Source organism: Xenopus tropicalis, chromosome 8 (genome assembly GCF_000004195.4).
Source record: "Xenopus tropicalis strain Nigerian chromosome 8, UCB_Xtro_10.0, whole genome shotgun sequence".
NCBI lineage: Eukaryota > Metazoa > Chordata > Amphibia > Anura > Pipidae > Xenopus > Xenopus tropicalis.
The window spans coordinates 96,384,466-96,406,256 of record NC_030684.2 but is presented as its reverse complement, the minus strand read 5'-3'; the positions used below and the strand labels follow the sequence as shown (position 1 = coordinate 96,406,256).

The window sequence follows — 21,791 nt, the reverse complement described above, 5'->3', positions numbered from 1 at the left end:
GCTTACACAGTGGCAGTCATCAACACAGAACTGTGTTGCAGACCCCCTGTTCTCAGTGATCTGATAAAACCATGATATTCACACTAAAGAACAACATGAAAAGGTGCTCTTCACATGTTAACCTTAGTGTGACAGCCATGGCTCTATCAAACCAATGACATGGTGCCAGCAGAAGTGTGGGGGTTCTGCAGAACCTGTCAGAGCAATAATATGGGCTTAGGGAGATTGATCCTTTTTATTTTGATTGCAAAGGCTTACTGCATAGGGAAATAACCCCGAGGCTGCTGGCACTAAATACACAAGTCATTCTACCAAAGAATGGTTAAAGAAGAATAAAGTGAATGTTCTGAAATGGCCAAGTCAAAGTCCTGATCTTATTCCAATTGAAATATTGTGGAAAGACCTAAAGAGCAGTTCGTGTGAGGAAACTCACCAACATTTAAGAGCTGAAGCTGTTCTGTGTGACTTGATTTACAGTTACCACAAACGTTAAGTTGCAGTTATTGCTGCACAAGGGGGTCACACCAAATACTGAGAGCACCATTCACCTAGTAAATACAATAATTTTTGTTCAATTTGTTTTAGTTATTGTCAACTACTTTTAGGACTTGTTTGATATATATAAATTCAGGGAAGCACACTCTGACAGCATTATGGGTTTTTTTTTTTTTTAAAGGGATACAGCTATTAAATAGTATGTCTATCTTTCTGTCTATCTGACAGAATTAACACCTTTCAAAGACAAAGTATACCTTATTAAGAAATAGTTAATACATGGGCCACCCCACAAGACCATACCTGCACTAACAACAGCAGTATCCCACCCAACAGTAATTAGCACAAATATGATAGTCTATAGCAGGCATCCCCAACCTTTCTTACTTGTAAGCCACAGTCAAATGTAGACTTGGAGAGCAACACAAGCATCATAAAAGTTCATGGAGGTGCCAAATAAGGGCTAAGATTGGCTATTAGACAGCCTCTATGCACACTATCAGCTTACAGGGGGCTTTATTTGGTAGTAAATCTTGTTTTTATTCAACCAAAACTTGCCACCAAGTCACGAATTCAAAATTAACTACCTGCTTTGGGGGCACTGAGAGAAACATCCAAGGGGTTAGTGAGCAACATGACTGGTCTATAGCATATGCAGTGTTTTCCCCACAGCCTTACTCTGAGAAAACCTGAGCAGTTAAAATGCCCTTCCACACATGCTGAAGCTGCCGTTTCTGATTTAATAACATCTGAAATGCCAGCATTTGCCAAAAGGAGTGTCTTTTCCCATTTATATGAATTGGAAGTTACATGTTACATTTCCCTGACCTGCATTTACTTTGTTATGGCCTGTGGTGACTGGAGCCTGACAAACCGGCAACTATGACATAAAACATTGCTCATTGTTATTTGCTTTAGCAAAAGAGATTTTATTGAAATTATGCGAGTCTCTTGCTTTCTCCTTTGCTTTACCAACATTTTCATTACCACATTTGTCACATTTTTATATAGGTGTAACTAACAAAATGTAAGGTTGGGACCCAACAAAATACTAGCATGTGATATGGCTACATCTAAGAGCACCAGTCAGCTGTCACCAGATAGAAATAATGCTGCTACCAAGCAGTACTCACTTGTGGCTCTGAAAATGTCAAATAACCTTGCCCGGTGTTGGTCTAAAGTCAGCATTGAGCATGGACCGCACCAGTACTGACTATATTGCAATACTATGTAGCACAGTCAATCACTGAGTCAGGACTACTTTTCTGCCTTCTTTTATACTCTAAACGGTGCTATATACATCAGAGAGGGCTATGCGTAACTCCCTAGTTAACAGTATGGCATAATTAAGCACTGCTGGGCTTGTTTCAATTAAAAGCCAAAAAGAACAGGTGTACATACTAGTAAGGAGCAAAATAAATAAAAGCAATGTTATAAAATTATATGCAAGACCTTGCATTTGAACGTGGAACAAGCAGGGAATTTGCAAGGGAGCTGAGGCTATATATGACAGCTAGCTTTGAACACACAGTTGCTTAGGATTATAAAAGGTAGGCTTTAATGCGTGCTATTTGTTCATTAGAATGACACACTAGCAAAGCAAACTGTGCAGGCTATCCACACACTGTACTACCGACTACATTTCAGAAGCCAGCTTTCTATGCACAGGGGTATGCTACAGATACAGCTCCCTGGGTAAGCACTGGCTTTCATTTGCCAAGATCAAACAGCCATTTGATTAAGGATTTTTTTTTGGGTGTGTAGCAAAGAAGGGAAAAAATGCATAGAACAATCGATATATATATATATATTTTTTTTTGGAAGAAATGTGTAAAATAGACAATCACCCCTTAAATGCTTTAAGGAAAATATGAAAATGTTATCCTTTTGGACCCTACAGTTATAATTAGGATGGCAGGGGTGACTGCAAAACAGCTGCGTGCCATTATGGCACTAAAGGTATTTTTGTAATGAAGCTCCGATCACCTTGGCAACAGTGCTGCCCAGAGAGAGTATGAGCATTGGCAAGTGAATCCTACCTTTGCAGTGCGTCACGCGGCGCTTCCCTTGTGATTACAGAGACAGAGAGAGAATTAGGGCTAAAGAGATTCACACAGACTTTTTGTCAGGAAAATCTAGTCTTCTACTTGCCCTCAATATCCAGATGCTGCCTTCACACAAGCAGATCACTGGCCCATTACAAAACCAAAATGATATTTTTTCTGGCTCAATGGGATATTTATTGGGCTGGGAAAAACTTACAATTGGCCAAGTACCAAATCCATTCATGCATGCAGTCCTCAATCAAAAACATTTTATAGGAATTGTGTATATTTAATTTAATCTACTAAGGGGCACATTTACTAATCCATGAACGTCCGAAAAGCGTCCGAATGCGTTTTTTTTGTAATGATCGGTATTTTGCGATTTTTCCGTAAATTGTCGCGACTTTTTCGTAGCCATTACGACTTGCTTGTAAATTGTTGCAATTTTCATAGCCATTATGACTTGCTCGTAAATTGTTGCGACTTTTTCGTAGCCGTTGCGCCGAGTACGAAAGTTTCGGATTCATTCAAGCTTCAGTATTGTGACTTTCCTTGGGCCAGGTTGGAGCTGCAGAGTGCCATTGAGTCCTATGGGAGGCTTCCAAAATCATGCAAAGTCGCAAAGGTTTGCCCGCCGTTTATGAGCGCTCAATACGAAAAAGTCGCAACAATATACGAGCAAATCGTAATGGCTACGAAAAAGTCGCAACAATTTACCCATTCGGGATTCGGATTCGTGGATTAGTACATCAGCCCCTATTGGTCACACATTTGGATCAGTCCATTTGGTCAGCTTGGTCAGGGAAAATATATCATCTCTTCCTTTAACACAAGTTCATTCAGTTGGATTTATGAAAAAAAAGTTGCATAGACACTATATGAACTTTCAAAAATAAACATACAAAGACATTTCCACAGATTGAAACAAAACCATAATAGTCTGTCTGTGATTGCAGGGACCATTTTCCCACCTCCCCTTTAGACTCACAAGGTGATCCAACTCATCCCTCACCTTGTTCCATGGTGAAGTAATGGGTTCTGGGAATTAAAGTTTCACTGCTTTCCAGGGAATTTGTGCAACACTTCACAATGGAAGTCCCAGCAAAAGCAAAGACAGACTATCATGGTTTCCTTTTAATCTGTGGAATCAGGCATGTCTGTGTAATAATTAAAAAAAAACATTTTTTGTGGCACTTCAGATAGTGTTTATGCACTTTATTTACATAAGCCCAACTGAATGCGCTCATGTCAAAAAGAGGATTTGTATACTCACCGATAAAGCCTTTTCTCGGAGTCCCGTCACGGCAGCACAGGCACTAATGGGTTAATGCAGTCTTCCCTTTAGGAGGCAGGATAGCAAACAAAAAAGAACAGGCTAGGTTCCGTCCCCCTGACTGCCCTCCCTCTTCCCTGCATTAGCCCCACCTCTGGCAGTTCCGGCTAGCACAGCTAATATTAGAGATAGATAGGGTGGGACTCCCTGTGCTGCCGTGACGGGACTCCGAGAAAAGGCTTTATCGGTGAGTATACAAATCCTCTTTTCTCGGTCGTCCCTAGGCAGCACAGGCACTAATGGGTTCGTCCCAAAGCAGTAATAGTGGGTGGGAAAAGAGAGCGGAAGTAGGAACAGAATAACCTTGGAAAACAAACAACAACAGTGTATAGGTGCTCTAACATGGCAACTGAGGGTGAGTGTTATGGCTTCACCGCGGCTTGGAGAACTTTGCGACCGAAGGCTGCTTCGGCGGACGAGAACACATGGAACTTGTAGAACTTCGTGAAGGTGTGGATAGAAGACCACGTAGCAGCTTTACATAACTGTTCAGCAGACGCTGCGTTGGCCAGTGCCCAGGAAGTGCTGATTGCTCTGGTAGTGTGAGCTGAAGTTTTGAATGGGATGGGTAGACCCTTGTCCCGGTAGGCTGCAGTGATCAAGCTTTTGATCCAGCGGGCGATGGATGCTTTGGAAGCTTTAGCACCCTTGTGTTGTGCCCCGTAGAGAACAAACAATGAGTCCGACTTGCGGAAGTCCCTTGTCCTATGGATATAGAACTTTAGTGCCCTTACCACATCTAGGTTGTGGAGTAGGTGTTCTTGTGGCGATGATGGCTTGGGGCAGAGAGATGGGAGAACAATCTCCTGGTTAAGGTGAAAGGCTGAGGTGACCTTAGGCAGAAATGTGGGTAGGGTTCTAAGTACCACTTTGTCCTCATGGAAAATACAGTACGGTGTTTTGTAGGATAAGGCCCCCAATTCTGAGATTCGCCTGGCGGAGGAGATTGCCACCAGGAAAACTACCTTCCAGGTTAGGAGCTTGAGGTCAATTGTAGCTAATGGTTCGAAGGACGCACTCTGGAGGGTGCGGAGCAATAGGTTCAAGTCCCATGGGGGAATTGGGCTCTTGTATGGAGGCTTGATGTGAGTTGCCGCCTGCAGGAATGTCCTGACATCTGGGTGTAGTGCGAGTTGGTCCTGAAATAGTAGCGAGAGAGCGGACACTTGCACTTTAAGGGAGTTGACTCCCAGGCCTTTGTCCAGGCCTCCTTGGAGGAAGTCCAGTAATGAAGGGATATGGCATTTGGAAGAGTTACGTTGCGTCTCTGTGCACCGTGTGAGGAAGGTATTCCAAATCCGATGGTAGGATGCGACCGTAGTTGGCTTACGAGCTTTCAGAAGCGTGGATGTTACCTTGTCGGAGAAACCCTTCTGTGACCAGATGGTGGTCTCAATAGCCATGCCGTGAGAGCCAGGTTTTCCAGCCCAGGGTGGAATAGTCCGCTCTGGTGTAGGAGGTCCGGTCTCAAGGGGAGTCTCCAAGGCGGAGCAATTGCTAGTGCTTGGAGGTCGGAGAACCACGGTCTTCGTGGCCAGAATGGAGTGAGGACGATGGCTGTTGTCTGGAATTGTAGGAGTCTGCGGAGAACCGGGTGGATCATGGGGATGGGTGGAAAGATGTACACTAGTGTGAATTCCCAAGGCGTGGTCATTGCGTCGATTGCAAATGCCTTTGGGTCTCGGTATCTGGTGCAATAGTGAGGGACCTGGTGATTGAACCGGGAGGCCATCAGGTCTACCTGCGGTGTCCCCCAGCGGCGTATAAGTTGCTGGAAAACCGCCTTGTTCAGGGACCACTCTCCTGGATCTACAAAGTTTCGGCTGAGGAAATCTGCTTCCCAGTTGAGATGGCCTGGAATGTACACCGCTGTGAGGTGGGAGTGGTTGTCTTCTGCCCATTGGAGTAGTCGCGATACTTCCTTCCAAGAGGCGCGGCTCTTTGTACCGCCCTGGTGATTTATATAGGCCACTGTGGTGGCGTTGTCTGACTGGATCTTCACTGGGCGTCCGTGCAGTAGGTGCGCCCAGTGGATGATGGAAAGAAATACTGCCCGAATTTCTAACAAATTGATATGCAGTCTTGCCTCCTGTGGGGACCATTGTCCTTGCACTGTTCTGTGGCCGTAGACGCCGCCCCAACCGAGTAGACTGGCGTCTGTTGTGATGACAGCCCAATCGGTGAATGAGCAGGTTCTGCCTGCTAGGAGATTCTTGGGTTGGAGCCACCAATGTAGAGAGTCCTTTGTTTGTTGTGACAGAAGTATTGGCCTTCTGAGGTCGTGCTGGAGTCTTGCCCATTGTCTGAGGAAGTCCAGCTGCAGGGGCCGCATGTGAAACTGGGCAAATGGGACTACTTCTATGGTTGAGGTCATAAGACCGAGTAGTCTCATGCAAGTTCTTGCGGTGATTGACCTTGCGTCGATGGCTTGTTGAGTTGCCACCTTGAGGCATAATTGTTTTTCCGTAGGAAGGGAGACCGTGTGCTGGTTTGAGTCGAAGTGTACGCCGAGGAAGACGATGGATTGCGTAGGGATTAAGGTACTTTTTTTGTGGTGAATTTGCCACCCATGTGCTTCTAGAGTGCTTATGCATTTTTTGGTCCCGGCCAGTGATCGGGAGTGGGACGGGGCTCTGAGCAATAGATCGTCCAGATAGGGGAGAATGTGCAGTCCTTGTTGTCTCATGTAGGCCACTAAGGCTGCCATCACCTTTGTGAAAACCCGTGGGGCCGTGGCCAGACCAAAGGGTAGTGCCTGAAACTGGAAATGTCTTCCCGCGAATGCAAACCTCAGATATTTTTGATGATCTCGGTGTATCGGGATGTGTAGGTAAGCGTCCCGAAGATCGATGGACGTGAAGAAATCCCCTTGCTGTACATTGGCTATGACGGAGCGTAGGAATCTGTTTAAGGCCTTCAGATCTAGGACAGGTCTGAATGACCCGTCCTTTTTTGGAACGAGGAAGAGGTTTGAGTAAAAACCTGTTTTCTTTTCTGACGGTGGGACCGGTATAATCGCTTTGGAAATTATCATGTTGTTTATGGCCTGCTTGAGTGCGAGTCTCTTTTGCGCTGTGGGAGGCATATTTGATTGTAGAAACTTGCTGGGGGGGAGTGGTGGAATTGGATCCTGTAACCCGAAGAAACGAGTTGATGGACCCATTTGTCTGTGGTAGTGGTCAGCCATGCCTCCCTGAAACGTAGGAGGCGGCCCCCTACTGCCTCCTGCCTCCCGGGAAGGGCTTGGCCTTCATGCGTCCTGAGGTTTGTCTGAGGTTCCCTTGAAGGGACGTCTCTGTGTGTTCCAGTTTGGTTTCTTAAAGGGCCGGTAGGCCTTTGTGGGTCCCGAATATGTGTTCTGTGGTCTAGAACGTTGGGGGGAACGACCGGTGTAGCTATTGGAACGAAAAGGCCGCTTAGGTTGAGGGCCGCTTGGGCGTGTTTTCTTGTCCTGAGGAAGGAAATTACTTTTTCCGCCTGTAATTTTGTTAATTATTGAGTCTAGCTCTGGACCAAACAGTGAGGCCCCTGTAAAGGGGAGGGCTACCAGGTTTTTCTTTGAGGCTGGGTCGGCACTCCAGGTTTTCATCCATAGAGCCCGTCTGGCTCCGATGGACATGGCCGAAGTCTTGGCTAGTAGCTGTAATGTGTCCATGGAGGAATCACAAAGGAAGTGGACAGCGTTGAGTATCTTTGACAGCTGGCTATGCATGTCGAATGATTCATCTGCGGTTGCATCGATGGCTTCTTCAAGCCATAAGACTGCTGTGCGCGACACACAGGCTGCGGCTACCGTAGGTTTGAAAGCTGTATTAGTGGAGGAAAATATGTTTTTGAGTAGACTTTCAGTCTTCCTGTCCATGGGATCCCGAAAAGACGTTCCGTCTTCTAATGGGATGGTGGTGCGTTTGGCCAGTCTAGCTACTGGTGCGTCCACCTTAGGGATGTTGTCCCACAAGTCTTTGTGTGTTTGGTCAAATGGGTAGAGAGTGTCAACTCTTTTGTCTTTAGCTAATCTGCGATCCGGTGTTTTCCACTCTTTTTTAATGAGCTCTTCTACTGTCTCATGTACTGGGAAGTGTTTTTGGTGTCGGTGAGCTGAACCAAATAGTTTATCTAGTGTCTTTTGCTCCTTCACCTCTTCCTGAATACCCAGAGTTTGAAACATGTCCGTAAGTAGGACATTAACTGCCTCTGACTGGGACCTCTGGGATAAATCAGATGAATGTGTGACTGGGTCTATACTTTCTGCGTCACTAAAAGCTGGGTTCTCTTCATCTGAGGTGTAGGCCTCTGTTTCTAGTTGTACAGGGCCTGGTAATGTGCTGGTTGTTGGGCCGGCTGTAGTGGCTTTGTCTGATGTAACACTTTGGTGAGTGGGCTGTACTGTGGACAGCTTTTCAAGTGAGGAAGAGATACCCAATAAAGTGGTTTGGAAGGGTTTAAACCAATCAGGTATATCAGACAGGCTTTCTGTATGTGGAGGGGTGAGTTTGCTCCGTTTGCTGTCTTGAGCATGTTCCTTGGGCTTGGTGCGTTTATGCTGCCGTTTGCCCGTACCCTGAGTTGTTTCTATGGGTCTGGTAGGGTCCCCTGTTTCTAGTCTGGGGGAGTTAGATGTCTCAGACGCCATGTTAGGCTGTTCAGTGTTAGGAGAAAAGATTGAGTAAAGCCAAAATATAGATAAGGAGGTGCTGTGCCAACCGTACCTTAAGAGTATGGGGCCTTGGAATGCCTGATGCGCTTCCTCTGCCCTGTGCAAAAGACCCCTCGCCGCGTTTATGGCTGAGAGCTGGGCCGCTCGCTGTAATTCCCCTGTCTAGCGCTCAGGCGGAAGTGCGCTGATGTGAGTCGCGTCTTCCGGTTGGCGCTCCTCAGCGAAGGGGAAGAATGGCGCCAAATTTGAAAAATAGTAGCGCCTTGTCGGGAGAAACGGCCGCCGTGCACTCAGGTGGCTGTGGGGATGGATTATTGGCTTCCGTGACAGCGCTGCAGCATGTCTTAGCCGTGAGCCAGCTTTTGGGGACGGTTCAGGTAGCGCTACAGCATACCCTGTGGACCGAGTCCCCTTGCTTTGAGACACAGAGGCAGCGCTGCAGCATGCCTTTTTGTCCCCTCTTATGCCCCCTGGTATTGGCAGCGTAGAAGCCTGCCATTAGTAGTAGTGGGAGCGGAGGGTAGGGTCCCTGGCAGCATAGAAGCATACCTTGGGGAAGAATGTGTTGCACCATTAGTCCTGGTAGGAGGGGTGCTTGAAAAAACTGAGAAAATAATCCAAAGAAATTAAGTGAAAAGTAAAAAAAGGCATAATAATAATAAAGATGACCTGAAAATAAAGTAAAAATTAGTAAAAGGAATAACAGAATAAAAGGAAAATAAGTTGAAGGGAGCACAGCTCCCCAGACTCCTGCCTCCAGGAAGCAGGATAGCAAAAAACTGCCAGAGGTGGGGCTAATGCAGGGAAGAGGGAGGGCAGTCAGGGGGACGGAACCTAGCTTGTTCTTTTTTGTTTGCTATCCTGCCTCCTAAAGGGAAGACTGCATTAACCCATTAGTGCCTGTGCTGCCTAGGGACGACCGAGAAATGAGGGGTGTATTGTAACAGGCAAGATGGAAAGCAGTATAGGATGGAATACTGCAGCACAGCCAATAAGCACTCAGTTCAGCAAAATGACTCCACTTTGTATGTTGGGAGGATTAATTCATTATTTCTAACAAGGGAATTATTTTACTTACCTGGACAGGATAAGGTATACCACACAGCTACAAAAGAGCTTTCTATGATCATATGGAACAAATCATTGCAATAAGGGGGTTCAACAAAAAACTAGTCACCATCAGAATCAAGATCAAGCACTGTTGCATAGATGATAATTTACTTGAGTATAATATTTAGCTAGCACACCTAAGATGCTTATCACTGGTTGCAGCAACGCTAATCACAACACTAAACAATGGACAGTATTTCAATTATAAATTCTTATTTGTGCTGATTTGTCTTAATGTAATATAATCACTGTAACACAGCACACAGTACCTCATAAAAAAGAAATAAATAAACAGAATTACAGGTTCACATGAAAGTCAGTGTTTCCAATAACAAGGCCAATCCCATGTATTATCTGCAATAACTACCACTGGCACTGCATGCTGGTGCCAAGCAACAATCTATCTGTTTACTGAATCTCTTAGAGACCTTTAGAGCCTCTCTGTTTACCATCCCGCTTTGGCACTAGGGAAAGTAAAACTCCAAGGGGTAAGGGTCACATCAGATCAAACAAACCATTACATCTTGTTAAGGAACAACTTATGCATAATTCAGTTGAATAATTTCAGCATCCTTGCCAGAAGCAAAATTAATATGCCTAGTCGAAGTATTACAGGATTTCAACAAAAATAGGAAAATAAACAAATTCAGTTAGAATTATGTTTCAGCCTGGTTCTCTGTGCCAGCACATCTCATATAGATATATGGGGGACAGAGATGCGTAATTGCAAGTCATGAAAAAGACAGGGGATCACAGTTTGTTACCAGGCTCTGGCTGCACCACATGCCCCATCCTGTATTTGACACATTTCTTGGGCAAACACATTTCATAAACTGCAATGGACAGTGATCCCTGATTTTAGATGTGCCTTAACATCCAGTTACCCATAGAAAAAATGAGCTCAGAGCTTACAGAGCACAAAAACAAAGACTCACCTGCACTGAACATGGGTTCCTTGGGTTTGCTGAAAAACAAAATTAATAAAATCATTAGTAATAATTACATTGTAAATATGTCCAGGGGAGGTGTGTGCAAGCAGGTATACATACACATATTAGGATTACCAGCCTAGACTTTTGCAGAGGGACAACTGCCAGCAGCCCCAGAAAGTGTCAACAGTGCAGTTAAAGGCTTGTGCAGATGCTACTGTAACAATTTAATCCATGTATCAAATATGGAGAGTGGTAAGAATGGGAATGTTATTACAAAGTAGCCATTGTAAAATGGGATGTCAGGGCAGACTGTCTCTCAGGAAGCAGGGTTTTAGTTACTCAAGCAACCCAAGGATTGAAAACGTAGCTAATACAAATTTATAGGCTCTATGCAAGCCTAGAAGCCTGGATTATGTACTGTAGGTATTTATTTAAGTTCAGAGAAAGCTAGAGAGACATTGATATACAGTATGTATATATCAGTGTATGGCTGCACTGTTACAGCTTCTGGGGTTCCTGGGAGTTTCCTATTTAACCAGCTAACTATACCATGTAGTATTTCATGCAGCACACATTGTCCCTTAAATTTTATCATAGCTCTAAAAGTAGATGGTTAAAGGAAAACACACTTGCTCATTTCCTTCTTATAAGAGTAAAAAGACAAGTTACAGATAAATGGCAGACAGGAAAATGCTTTACAAATATTATTGTTTCCAAATAAAATATAAAGGTCAGAGGAAGTTCTAAAATCACAGAGGTAACAATAGGTTTGAGCATTTTCTTGCATATCCACCTACAGTTTATGCATTTACAGTACAAATTAGGGCTACACACAGGGCTGTCCAAAACGGAGTGTCTTCAAACAAAGGATTGCAGATTGCAGATCTTGGTGAAAGGTTTGTGTGCTTCTAAAGAAGCAGGTTCAGCCTATTAGAAGGGTTTTTTCATCCACTACACACATTATGAAATAATCACATCTGAAAATAAAAATAAGCCCTCCAAAACACAGAATTGTACATAAAAAATATGCGCTAAAAAAATGAACCATTCACATTTGAATGGATGGCCTTAGTAGCATTTTATTGAACACATTTACTGAATTGCATGATGTAAGTTGGCAACAAATGGCAGCCAAATCTTAGGTCCCTGTAACACACACCATGGTCAGTTTTATCAGAACCAACTATGTTTTTAGAGTGTGGGAGGAAGTAACTGAAGGCTCCCTCAAAAATACAGGGAGAGCATACTGCTGAGAAAAATTGGAAAGGATAGTTATTCTGACCATTATTTGCATTGCCTTATTTGGAACGCTGCATTTTAGCTGTAATATACAATTGAGATCAAATGCCCGTACTGCTTTCTGGCATATTCCCAATAAAAATGCTCCTTAGCTGTCAACAGATTAAGCATTGACTATTTTTTTATTATAACCAACTTTTTAACATAGGGGTCTGGCCTAAAAAGATAAGATCGGATTGATGTTTCAACAGCTCTGAATTCAGTGGAATAAAGTGTTCAGTTGTTTTTACTGTACCTTTCACTGTTCTTTTTTCCACTGGATGAACTGCTCGTTGAGCCTGCACGATTACGACCACCTTTGGCATCTCCAGAACTTTCCCTTCGCACTCCAGAAGAGATGCGCTCAGTAGAATTAGTTCTTTTGACGTTACTAAAAGTTAATGGTGTATAGTAAGCAGTATCACTATCAAATCTTTACTTTAAATTATGGAGAATGCAGGAAGAAAGAAGACTGATCAATTAAAAGGGTTGTTCACCTTTATATCAGCTTTTAGTATTATGTAGACATTGATATTTTAAGATCATTTACATCTGGTCTTCATTTTTATTTTGTATGATTTTTTGGTTATTTAGCTTTTTGTTCAGCAGCTCTCCAGTTCAGTATTTCAGTAGCTGTTTGGTTGCTAGGGCCTTGTTTACCCTAGCAACCAGACAGTGGTCCTGCATAGAAACATAAGGAAATAACAATAGTATTGTAGCCAGTGCTGTATTGAGGTGGCACCAGACCTAAAAATGCTCCTATGTCTCAGAAGTGACGTCACGTGCATCGTTGTGTGATTTTGTGATGCTGTGTGATTTTAAGCAGTCTTGTGTGTGGCAATAAGTGGTTGTTTTAGGTTGGCTGAATATTAGCTGTTTTTTTTAAATACAAGGATCAGTCTATCTCCAATGCATTCTGCAGTAAGATGCAAATGTATTGTACTAATAAACAATTCAAGCAGAATCAAATGTCCTGAGAAATACAACAATTTTACAACACAGCTTAACCATTTAAATACAGTAATTTGCTAAAATTAAAGAGTACACAATGTTTATTTGGTTTACAAGCAGGGTCTGAAAATAAAAGAGGATGTCAAACCTGTTTCCCTGCAAGGAAGTATTAAACATGTTTCCCTGTTGAGTATTAAAACTTATAGCATTCTCAGCAGCAACTGCTCAGTGGGGATAATGGAAGGCATTGCAAAACAGCTAGGGGGCCACAAATTTGACATCAATAGCTTGAGCTTTTTTGTTTTTTTTTTTACATGTTTAATAGCAAACACAAAGCACCAGGTACGAAAACAAAAAGTTTACCTTGTTGCAGTTTTAGATAATTTACACGCATTCAAGAGACGCACAGATTTGCTACAGCCAGAATGATGCAGGGGAGAAGCAGAGCAGAAATGAGTGCAAGAGACAGATTAAAAGGTATAGCTGCACAGTGAGAGAAAGCAACCAACCAAAGAACATATCTGCAGACAACAGGTTTTATCAATCCCCTAGCATGTAAGCATTCTTCCTCCCAACTTAATGGATAATTAAGTGGCGATTAGTGTTGGGGGGATCTTTCTGTAATAACATGCAGTTTTAAAAGTTTGTAGATTTAGTATCCGTGCAAATCCTTCTGGCACACTAGGGGGCATATCTATTAACAATCAGATTTTTATGGTTTTAACTAAACTCATTTCCACTAAAACCGCAAATGTTTAATGATTTATTAAAAGATCTGAATTGAAAAAGCACAAATGAATTAAAATTCAACAACAAATGTTTCTGTGGTTTTAAAGTCTCTGCATGAATCCTTGTGGAAATAACTGGAAACCTCTATAAAACCACACATTGTATAAAGATTGTTACAATTTGCCTAGGACAACTGCAATTGACCACATGAAATTGACAGCTTTTTTTTTTTTTTAGTGCAAAAAATAGACTGCGCAAAATAAAAAATGTTTTAAATATAGTTAGTTTATCTAACTTTACCCAATTTTTATTTTTACACTGAACTGTTCATTTAAATAAGAATTAAAGGAACAGTAACACTACTGTAGTTAATATAAATTGCTGTTGTGTAGCCATGGGGGCAGCCTTTTAATTGAAAAAAAAAAGAAAAGGCACAGGTTACATAAGAAGATAACTGTGTAGAATACAATGGGAATCTATGCTACTTATCGGTTATCTGCTTTTACCAGTGCAGGGCAATAGTACATAATACATTAATTATTTTTATACACTTTCATTTTTTGGTGTTACTGTTCCTTTAATGTGAAGATTAAGAGAACAAAAGATTTACGAAGGGTCTACTGACAAGAGTATTTTAGAGCAGTTCTGTAATGGGATAAAAAAACAGAGCCCCCAATAATTTGTTTTCCTTAAATGTGCCAGAAGATGCAGGGTAGAGCCAACCCAATAATAAAGCACTTTGATAAATGAACAAGCAAAAAGTAAAAAGAACAAACAGTATGTTGCGGTGTGCATATGGTGGGCTTACCTTTTGGATGCTAGCGGAACAATATCTTTCTTGGTCCCTGAAGGGGAAGGTAGAGACCCACTTGGCTTCTTTGGTAAGATGGATTCACTATTAACAGCATTTCTCAGAGGAAGTGTTTGGACCAGAGGTCGTGCTGTTCAAATGCATCAACAAAAAGTTAAAAACTTCCATGTCATCAGATATTTAGTGATTTGTATTTTATTGCTTAGTTTTTCTAACTTAATCCATACCTATAGAAGCAAGTGAAATAAGTTTACATTACTGGAGAGATACATTATAGCTATATGGCAGCATGAAATTGGGAGTTCTTTAAAGGAACAGTAACACCAAAAAATGAAAGTGTTTTAAAGTAATTAAAATATAATGTACTGTTGCCCTGCACTGGTAAAAGTTGTGTGTTTGCTACAGTAACTCTACTATAGTTTATATAAATAAGCTGCTGTGTACCCACGGGGGCAGCCATTAAAGTTGGAAAAAAGGCACAGGTTACATAGCAGATAACAGGTGACCTCTCTAGAATACAATAGTGTTTATCTGTTATCTCCTTTGTGCCTGTGCCTTTTCTTCTTTGAATGGCTGCCCCTGTGGCTAAACAGCAGCTTTGTTTATATAAATTTCTGAGGCAAACACACCAGTTGTACCAGTGCAGGGCAGCAGTATATTTTATTCTTATTACTTTTATACACTTTCATTTTTTGGTGTTACTGTTCCTTTAAAAAAACACCTTAAAGAGCTATAGTAAAAAAGCAATAGTATTAGCAGCTCACCACTAAAACCCTTGCAACTGGCTATACTCCAAAGCATATTAACAAATGGAAGTGTAAGTTTAACCATGTTTAGGTTGCCTTGGTTAATAAAAAGAAGAAAAAAAATGTAAAAAAAAAATGGCAGCCACATGCAATAGACTGAGTTGAGAATCAAAAAGGCTTGAGGTTCTCAGTATTTCACTGAACATTTCTGTATTACATAGCCATCGGTAAAAAAGTAACTAAATGAGTGACATGGCTAAAAAAACAATATATGAACTGGAGTTATCATTCTGCTAATTTTAGTCTTTTGTTACTAAATATACTCAGTTTTCATCAATTGTGTATTTGAAAAAGACTGTGAAGCAATCTTCTTTGCCACACTTATGCTTTCTTATGTCAAATAGACTGCTTATGTTAGAAAATGTAAAAATGAAAAAAAATGAAAATATTAAGTCTTGTAAAGGGGCTGTTACATTTCTATTATAAATCTGATTCAGAATAAATTGTTAAAATATTTTAAAACCTCCAGGCTACAATAGCCAGCAGTCACTGGTTTGCAAAAGAGCCTTTGCTCTACAGTGCACCATCCAGGAAGCTGTCCAAAAAAAAAAAAAAATCATTCCAGTCTGCACTGCATTCATGCAATACCATACAAAGTGCTACATGACCTGCTTTTCATCTTTCTTGAATTACTCATGCTTTGTAATTTCAAACCAATGTTATAAAAAAAAAATCACGACACACACAATTAACTAAAATAAGTGTTAACGGGTGAATATTCCACTGCATTTTATTTTCCACGCTGTTATTTTTGTGACATACCTGCAGCAGTACTGCGCTGATACTTTTCAACATCTGACTTTTTTTGAACACTGTGATCTAAAGATTAATGAGTTACCCATATTATATCCCTTCTACAATATTTTTGTATTTGTTTATTTTTTTATTTGCCATATTACAGGGGTAAATCAAAATAGAAAGGATACTTGAAGAGACAAGACGTTGGGACAACAAGTACAGGTATAGGACCCATTATCCAGAATGCTCGGGACCAATGGTATTCCGGATAAGGGGTCTTTCCGTAATTTGGATCTCAATACCTTAAGTCTACTAAAAAAATCAATAAAACATTAATTAAACCCAATAGGATTGTTTTGCATCCAATAAGGATTAATTATATCTTAGTTGGGATCAATTACAAGGTTCTGTTTTATTTCTACATAGAAAAAGGAAATCAGTTTTAAAATTCTGAATTATTTGATTAAAATGGAGTCTATGGGAGACGGGCATTCCGTAATTCAGAGCTTTCTGGATAACGGCTTTCCGGATAAGGGGTCCGATACCTGTACTGTTACTGATAAGAGACTGTTGCCGACAGTGTGACACCAGTACAGTGTAGTCATACTGGAACCTCATTTATTTAAGAGAATAACAGGGCCATGGAAATGCCTGCTAGATTCTCATCTGCTCCAAAATAAAACATGTTTTATTTAGACTTTATAGCCATGTATGCTTCATCTATGTAACTAAGAAAATGATGTAAAAGCTGAAATAATTTTCAACACTCAAAAAACATCAAATATAAAAAGGTTTCCGCTTCATTTTTGTTAAATGTTGTCCTATATTAATCTTGGTTTACAAGGTTGTGTTTGAAGCAGAGATAAAATGATATTTGTAATTAGCATTAAAAGTTTAAGGCACTGTCACATACCTTTGGTGGGTCCCTTCCTATTCTGCAGTGCATGCTGTTCTTCAGAGAGATTTAGCCTTCTAACCACATCGGCAAGCGCAGACTTCAGCAGCTGGATCTCATCTTCTTGTATCTGTACTCGTTGCTCCAGGGAAGCAATGCGATCAGTCACCTCCATACAGCTTGAAGCGGAGGCACTGTCATCTGAACAGGTAACGGAGCAAAATGAACAAAATCCATTAGCATTGTAAATAATAGTAACAAGGGCTGAGTACAGAATTGTGTTGGGGATGAGCAGTATAGAGTCAATACAGAGAGATGAATGTGAGAAAAATAATAGTTAAATTTTTCCCCATTTGCTTACCCCAGAGGTTTCCAAACTGTGCAACTGGCCTCTATAATAGGAACAAAGTGGTGAATGTCAAGTTGGATTACCCTATGGCTGAAGCCACATTAGGGCGATTCTCAGCCTGTGGAAAAATGCAGGCAAAGAATCAGCCCTTCCCTAACATCAGCCTCCTTCCTACCATGCATGCACCCGTAACCATTGTAACCACCCGGGTGCAGGCAAAAGCGGTGGATATTGACTTGAAATGCAAACTCTCATGTCTTTTTGCCAATATCTGCTGCAGGCCTGCACCTGGGTGGACACAATGGTTTCAGGTGCAAGTAAGGTAGGAGGCTGATGCCAGCGTTTTTCTGCAGGCCAACAAATAGCCCTGTGTGGCATCAGCCTATTAAAGGAACAGTAACACTAAAAAATAAAAATCTTTTCAAATAATTAAAATATAACGTACGGTTACCCTGCACTGGTAAAAGTTGCGTGTTTGCTTCAGAAAGACTACTATAGTTAATAGAAATAGCTGCTGTGTAGTCATGGGGGCAGCCATTTAAATTGAAAAAAGGAGAAAAGGCACAGGTTACATAAGAAGATACCAGATAAACTGTGTAGAATACAATGGGAATCTGCTACTTATCTGTTATCTGCTTAGTAACCTGTGCCTTTTCTCCTTTTTTCAATTTAAATGGCTGCCCCCGTGGCTACACAGCAGGGTATATATATAAACTGCAGTAGTGTTTATGAAGAAAACACACAACTTTTACCAGTGCAGAGCAATAGTATATAATATATTAATTATTTCTATACACTTTCATTTTTTGGTGTTACTGTTCCTTTAAACTAATGTCACATGCAATGGTTTATCTGCTGGTGGAAAAAACTGCAGATTCAACCTTTTTCATGTGTGGTGACAGGAATGCAATCTGCCTGGTATTGTTGCACACTGTAGTGCACATTTTAGTGTTTATAGGACAAAATCAGCTCAATGTGATCAGTGACAATATATAAAATCAAAAACAGAAAGGCTGTGCATGATATTTGTCGCAAGACTACATTTTTGGGCAGAAACTGATGTCCAATGAAACACTGTATATATTCCAGGTATTGGATCTATTATCCAGAATACTCATGATCTGGAGTTCTCAGGATAACGGATCTTTCTGTAATTTTGATCACCAGACCTTGCTACAAATCATTTAAACATTTAATAAACCCAATATGGATTTATGCAGCTTATATATATTTGATGCTGTTGTACTATATAAAATAAACATAACTTTTTTGCATTAAGAGTGGATTGTCTTTTGTCAACCCAAATGAACTATAAATGCTTAGATTTTCAAAGTCCCAATGAAATAAGGAAGTTGTTCTCATTGTTAAGAGTTTTATTTCTTCCTGCTGGGCTACTAACTGTGAAACCTCCTAGTTGAATAGAGTTCACATTGTGCCCAATGGAACTAAAGCAAGTAGACATATATTCCGTTTCTGAACAGTTAACCTCGAGGGGCCAAACTCCAACATATCATACACTTCAGTAATTAGATTCTAATGCAGTACTGTATGCAACACTATTTATTTATTAGCGGTCTCACCACACAAAATACATAGTGTGAAAAATAATATTGTGTCAATGAATTGTACTCATCTAAATAGAGAATCAATGTACAGGTATCGGACCCCTTATCCATTAACCCATTATCCAGAAAGTTCTGAATTATGGAAAGGCCATCTCCCATAGACTGCATTTTAATCAAATAATTCATATTTTTTAAAACAGTTAACTTTTTCTCTAGTAATAAAACAGTACATTGTACTTGATCTCAACTAAGATACAATTAATCCTTATTGGACCCAAAACAATCCTACTGGGTTTAAATACTGTTTAAATATTTTTTTAGCAGACTTAAGGTAGGAGATCCGAATACGGAAAGACCCCTTATCCAGAAAACCCCTCAAGAAATCTGGATAATGGGTCCCATACCTGTACTTTAAAAAGTAGTGTTTGGGGCTGATTTATTGATTAATTTATTTTCTCCAAAATTCCCATTAGTCCCGCCCATCTGTTCCACTTTCTGCTGCGTCCTTTCCCAGGCTGTGCAGGGGGGCCTGCTACACTCGGCACACTACACTGTAGGATAAGAACCAATAAGCAGCTAGACTGACCGGATAGGAAACTGAAGCCTTTCTTTGCTTGTGTGACTGCAGGGTCGTCATTGGACAGGAACCTGAGATGACCTATAGGGAGCTCCAATAAAGGGGCCATTTTTATAGATATTATTACTTTTTAGCCCAAAGTGAAACCAGCACCATATATTATCCATAATTGCCTACAAGATTAGCACTTATTCCCATTTATTCTATATGTCTCCTTTAATTTCTTGATAAAATACCTAGGTGCCTAGAAATTGGGTTCACCGTCTGGGGGCTAAGCTACCAGTAGCTGCAGCGAGTTGTGCTTCCCACCATATGCATACTCACAGTCTCATATATTCACTCCTTTAATATAAACACATTTACAGTACACTGTGTTATTACAAGCAAGGATAAAGCATCCTGGACGCATCTCAGCTTAGCACCAAACTAATGCAGTGGTAATTATTCCCGAGCAGGAAGCGCTAATTAGTAAAGCAAAATGTTCCAGACTTGATACAGCAAATGAATCTATGTAAAACAAGAATCGCATTCCCCTTCTTGTGTTCTCTCATCTCAGTCTTTGCCAAAATAGTGCATTCCTAAAGTCTGTGCTGTCTCACAAAACAGCAGGCAAGGGTCGGGCTTGGCAGACAAAGAACGCCAATAAGTTCAATGTTTTTTTCTCTTTTAGAGAAGAACAATCATGGTACTTATATACATTACCATTACAGGGGCAAGACTATTCTTTTGTCTATTGTCCTTAATGCAATCCATCCATTTCCAGCCCAATGATATCAGTTACAATCTTGTCAACTGTAAGGCCCTTGGGAAAGGGAACCCTTTGCAGTCAAGTTGTGAATTCACAGCATTGTTGTTTTTTTAATTTAAGTTTTAGGGCTGTGACCCACCCATCATATTTATCTGCAATGTGTGAGCAGCCTAGCAATGGCGTGGGCTGTAGGCTTTTTTTTTTTTTAAATATTGTTTTCCCCAACCGGAATGCAGGCCCTATTAGCCGGCACCTCTGGTAGGGGAACCAATTTAGAGCTGGGCGGTATGACCAAAAATTTATATCACGGTATTTTTCAAAATTATATCGGTGTCACGGTATTTGACGGTATTTTTTTTTTCCATGCATGATTAGGTGTTAAACCCATTTCCCAATAAATTAGAGAAAAATTACTGCAGTATTGAAAATCAGAGTCAGGCAAGCGAAGGATCGGCAACAGAAAGTCGTAAGGTAAATCAGGCAGGCTTAGTTTCCCAGGCAAGGCTGCAGACAACATAGCACAGGAGGAGGCATTTGATAGCTTTAAAAATATGATATGAAATCTGGGATTATATAATTATCAGGGAGGACATTATTTTTTAATATTATATATACAGGTCACTCACTCAGCACTCACAGAACTTGAAAGAAAAAAAAAATCCTTTTAGTAGTGCAAAATCATATATAATTACTTTCCTCTACTTACTTTTTAATTACTTTCCTTTAATATATATTTACTTTTTTATATGCTGCATAAAAGTTAACTTTATTAATGATCTACATGTAATAAACCAAAGCCTAAAGCAGAGCGGAACAATGTTTTTTAGCTAACACTTTTTTTTAGCTTTTTTTTTTTAGAAGTGTCTCATTAATATGCCTATCACTAACTACTGTGTGAAATAACTTTGAATCATGAATTCCCATTCTGCTCAGTTGAGAATTTCTATCTGTCAAGCATTGTCTAGCACTAAAATTACTGCAAGAGAAAAATTCACTATATAAAAGGGGGCCATGGTTCAGACTCACTTTCATCTTACAGTCTGTCATTTATTTGTGGATGCTAAAGTGAGTATTTGCAGCAACAAATATGTGCACTATGTTTCATATAATGGCAAGGGATTTTCCTGCTGCTCCAAAGAGATTGGGTCTACTAATTTTTGATTTGTGACAACTGTATGCACTGTACGCATATAATGAAGACCAAATGTAAACTGTAATAGTACAGGTTTGGTATCCCTTATCTGAAAACCTGTTATCAAGAAAGCTCTGAATTACAGGAAGGACTTCAAAGCAAATAATTATAATTTTTAAAAATGATTCCCTGTGTCTCTGTAAAAATAAAACATTACATTGCACTTCTTGGTAACTAAGCTGTATGAATCCATATTAGTGGAACAACAACCCTAGTGATTTTATTTAATGTTTAAATTAATTTTAGCAGACTTAAGGTACAGAGATCTAAATTACAGAAAAAAAAAACTAATCTGGAACTTTCTAGCTCCCAAGCATTCTGGATAATATTAAAGTACAGGTATAGTATTTATTATCATTAATGTCACCTTAACTTTGAAATTGTCTTCTTCACTCCATGACTCATTGGGAAAAAAGTAACACAAATTGCAATATATAAATGGACTATTGGTGTAGGGTGCAGTAGCCAGACCTTTGGCTAAATAGCACATAGGGCATAAATATTACCTTAAATCACTTGTTCAATTGGGGGTCATTTATCAACACTGGGCAAATTTGCCCATGGGCAGTAACCTATGGCA

At 40.6% G+C, this 21,791-nt stretch overlaps 1 protein-coding gene across 7 annotated transcripts in view; it reads right to left on the bottom strand.

Annotated features, from left to right (window-relative positions):
- eml2 (echinoderm microtubule associated protein like 2) overlaps positions 1-21,791 on the bottom strand; it is a 62,861-nt gene that overhangs the window by 28,607 nt on the left and 12,463 nt on the right. Inside the window, exons 2-8 of one of the 7 annotated variants that reach the window (XM_031892388.1) lie at positions 16,799-16,981; positions 15,910-15,966; positions 14,339-14,471; positions 13,165-13,215; positions 12,107-12,241; positions 10,576-10,604; positions 2,535-2,561 (exon numbers count right to left, since the gene is read on the bottom strand). In XM_031892388.1, coding sequence (XP_031748248.1) covers positions 2,535-2,561; positions 10,576-10,604; positions 12,107-12,241; positions 13,165-13,215; positions 14,339-14,471; positions 15,910-15,966; positions 16,799-16,981 — 615 coding nt within the window. The remainder of the gene's footprint in view (positions 1-2,534; positions 2,562-10,575; positions 10,605-12,106; positions 12,242-13,164; positions 13,216-14,338; positions 14,472-15,909; positions 15,967-16,798; positions 16,982-21,791) is intronic. The other 6 variants (XM_031892389.1, XM_031892390.1, XM_012969164.3 and 3 more) reach the window with 6 other exon arrangements.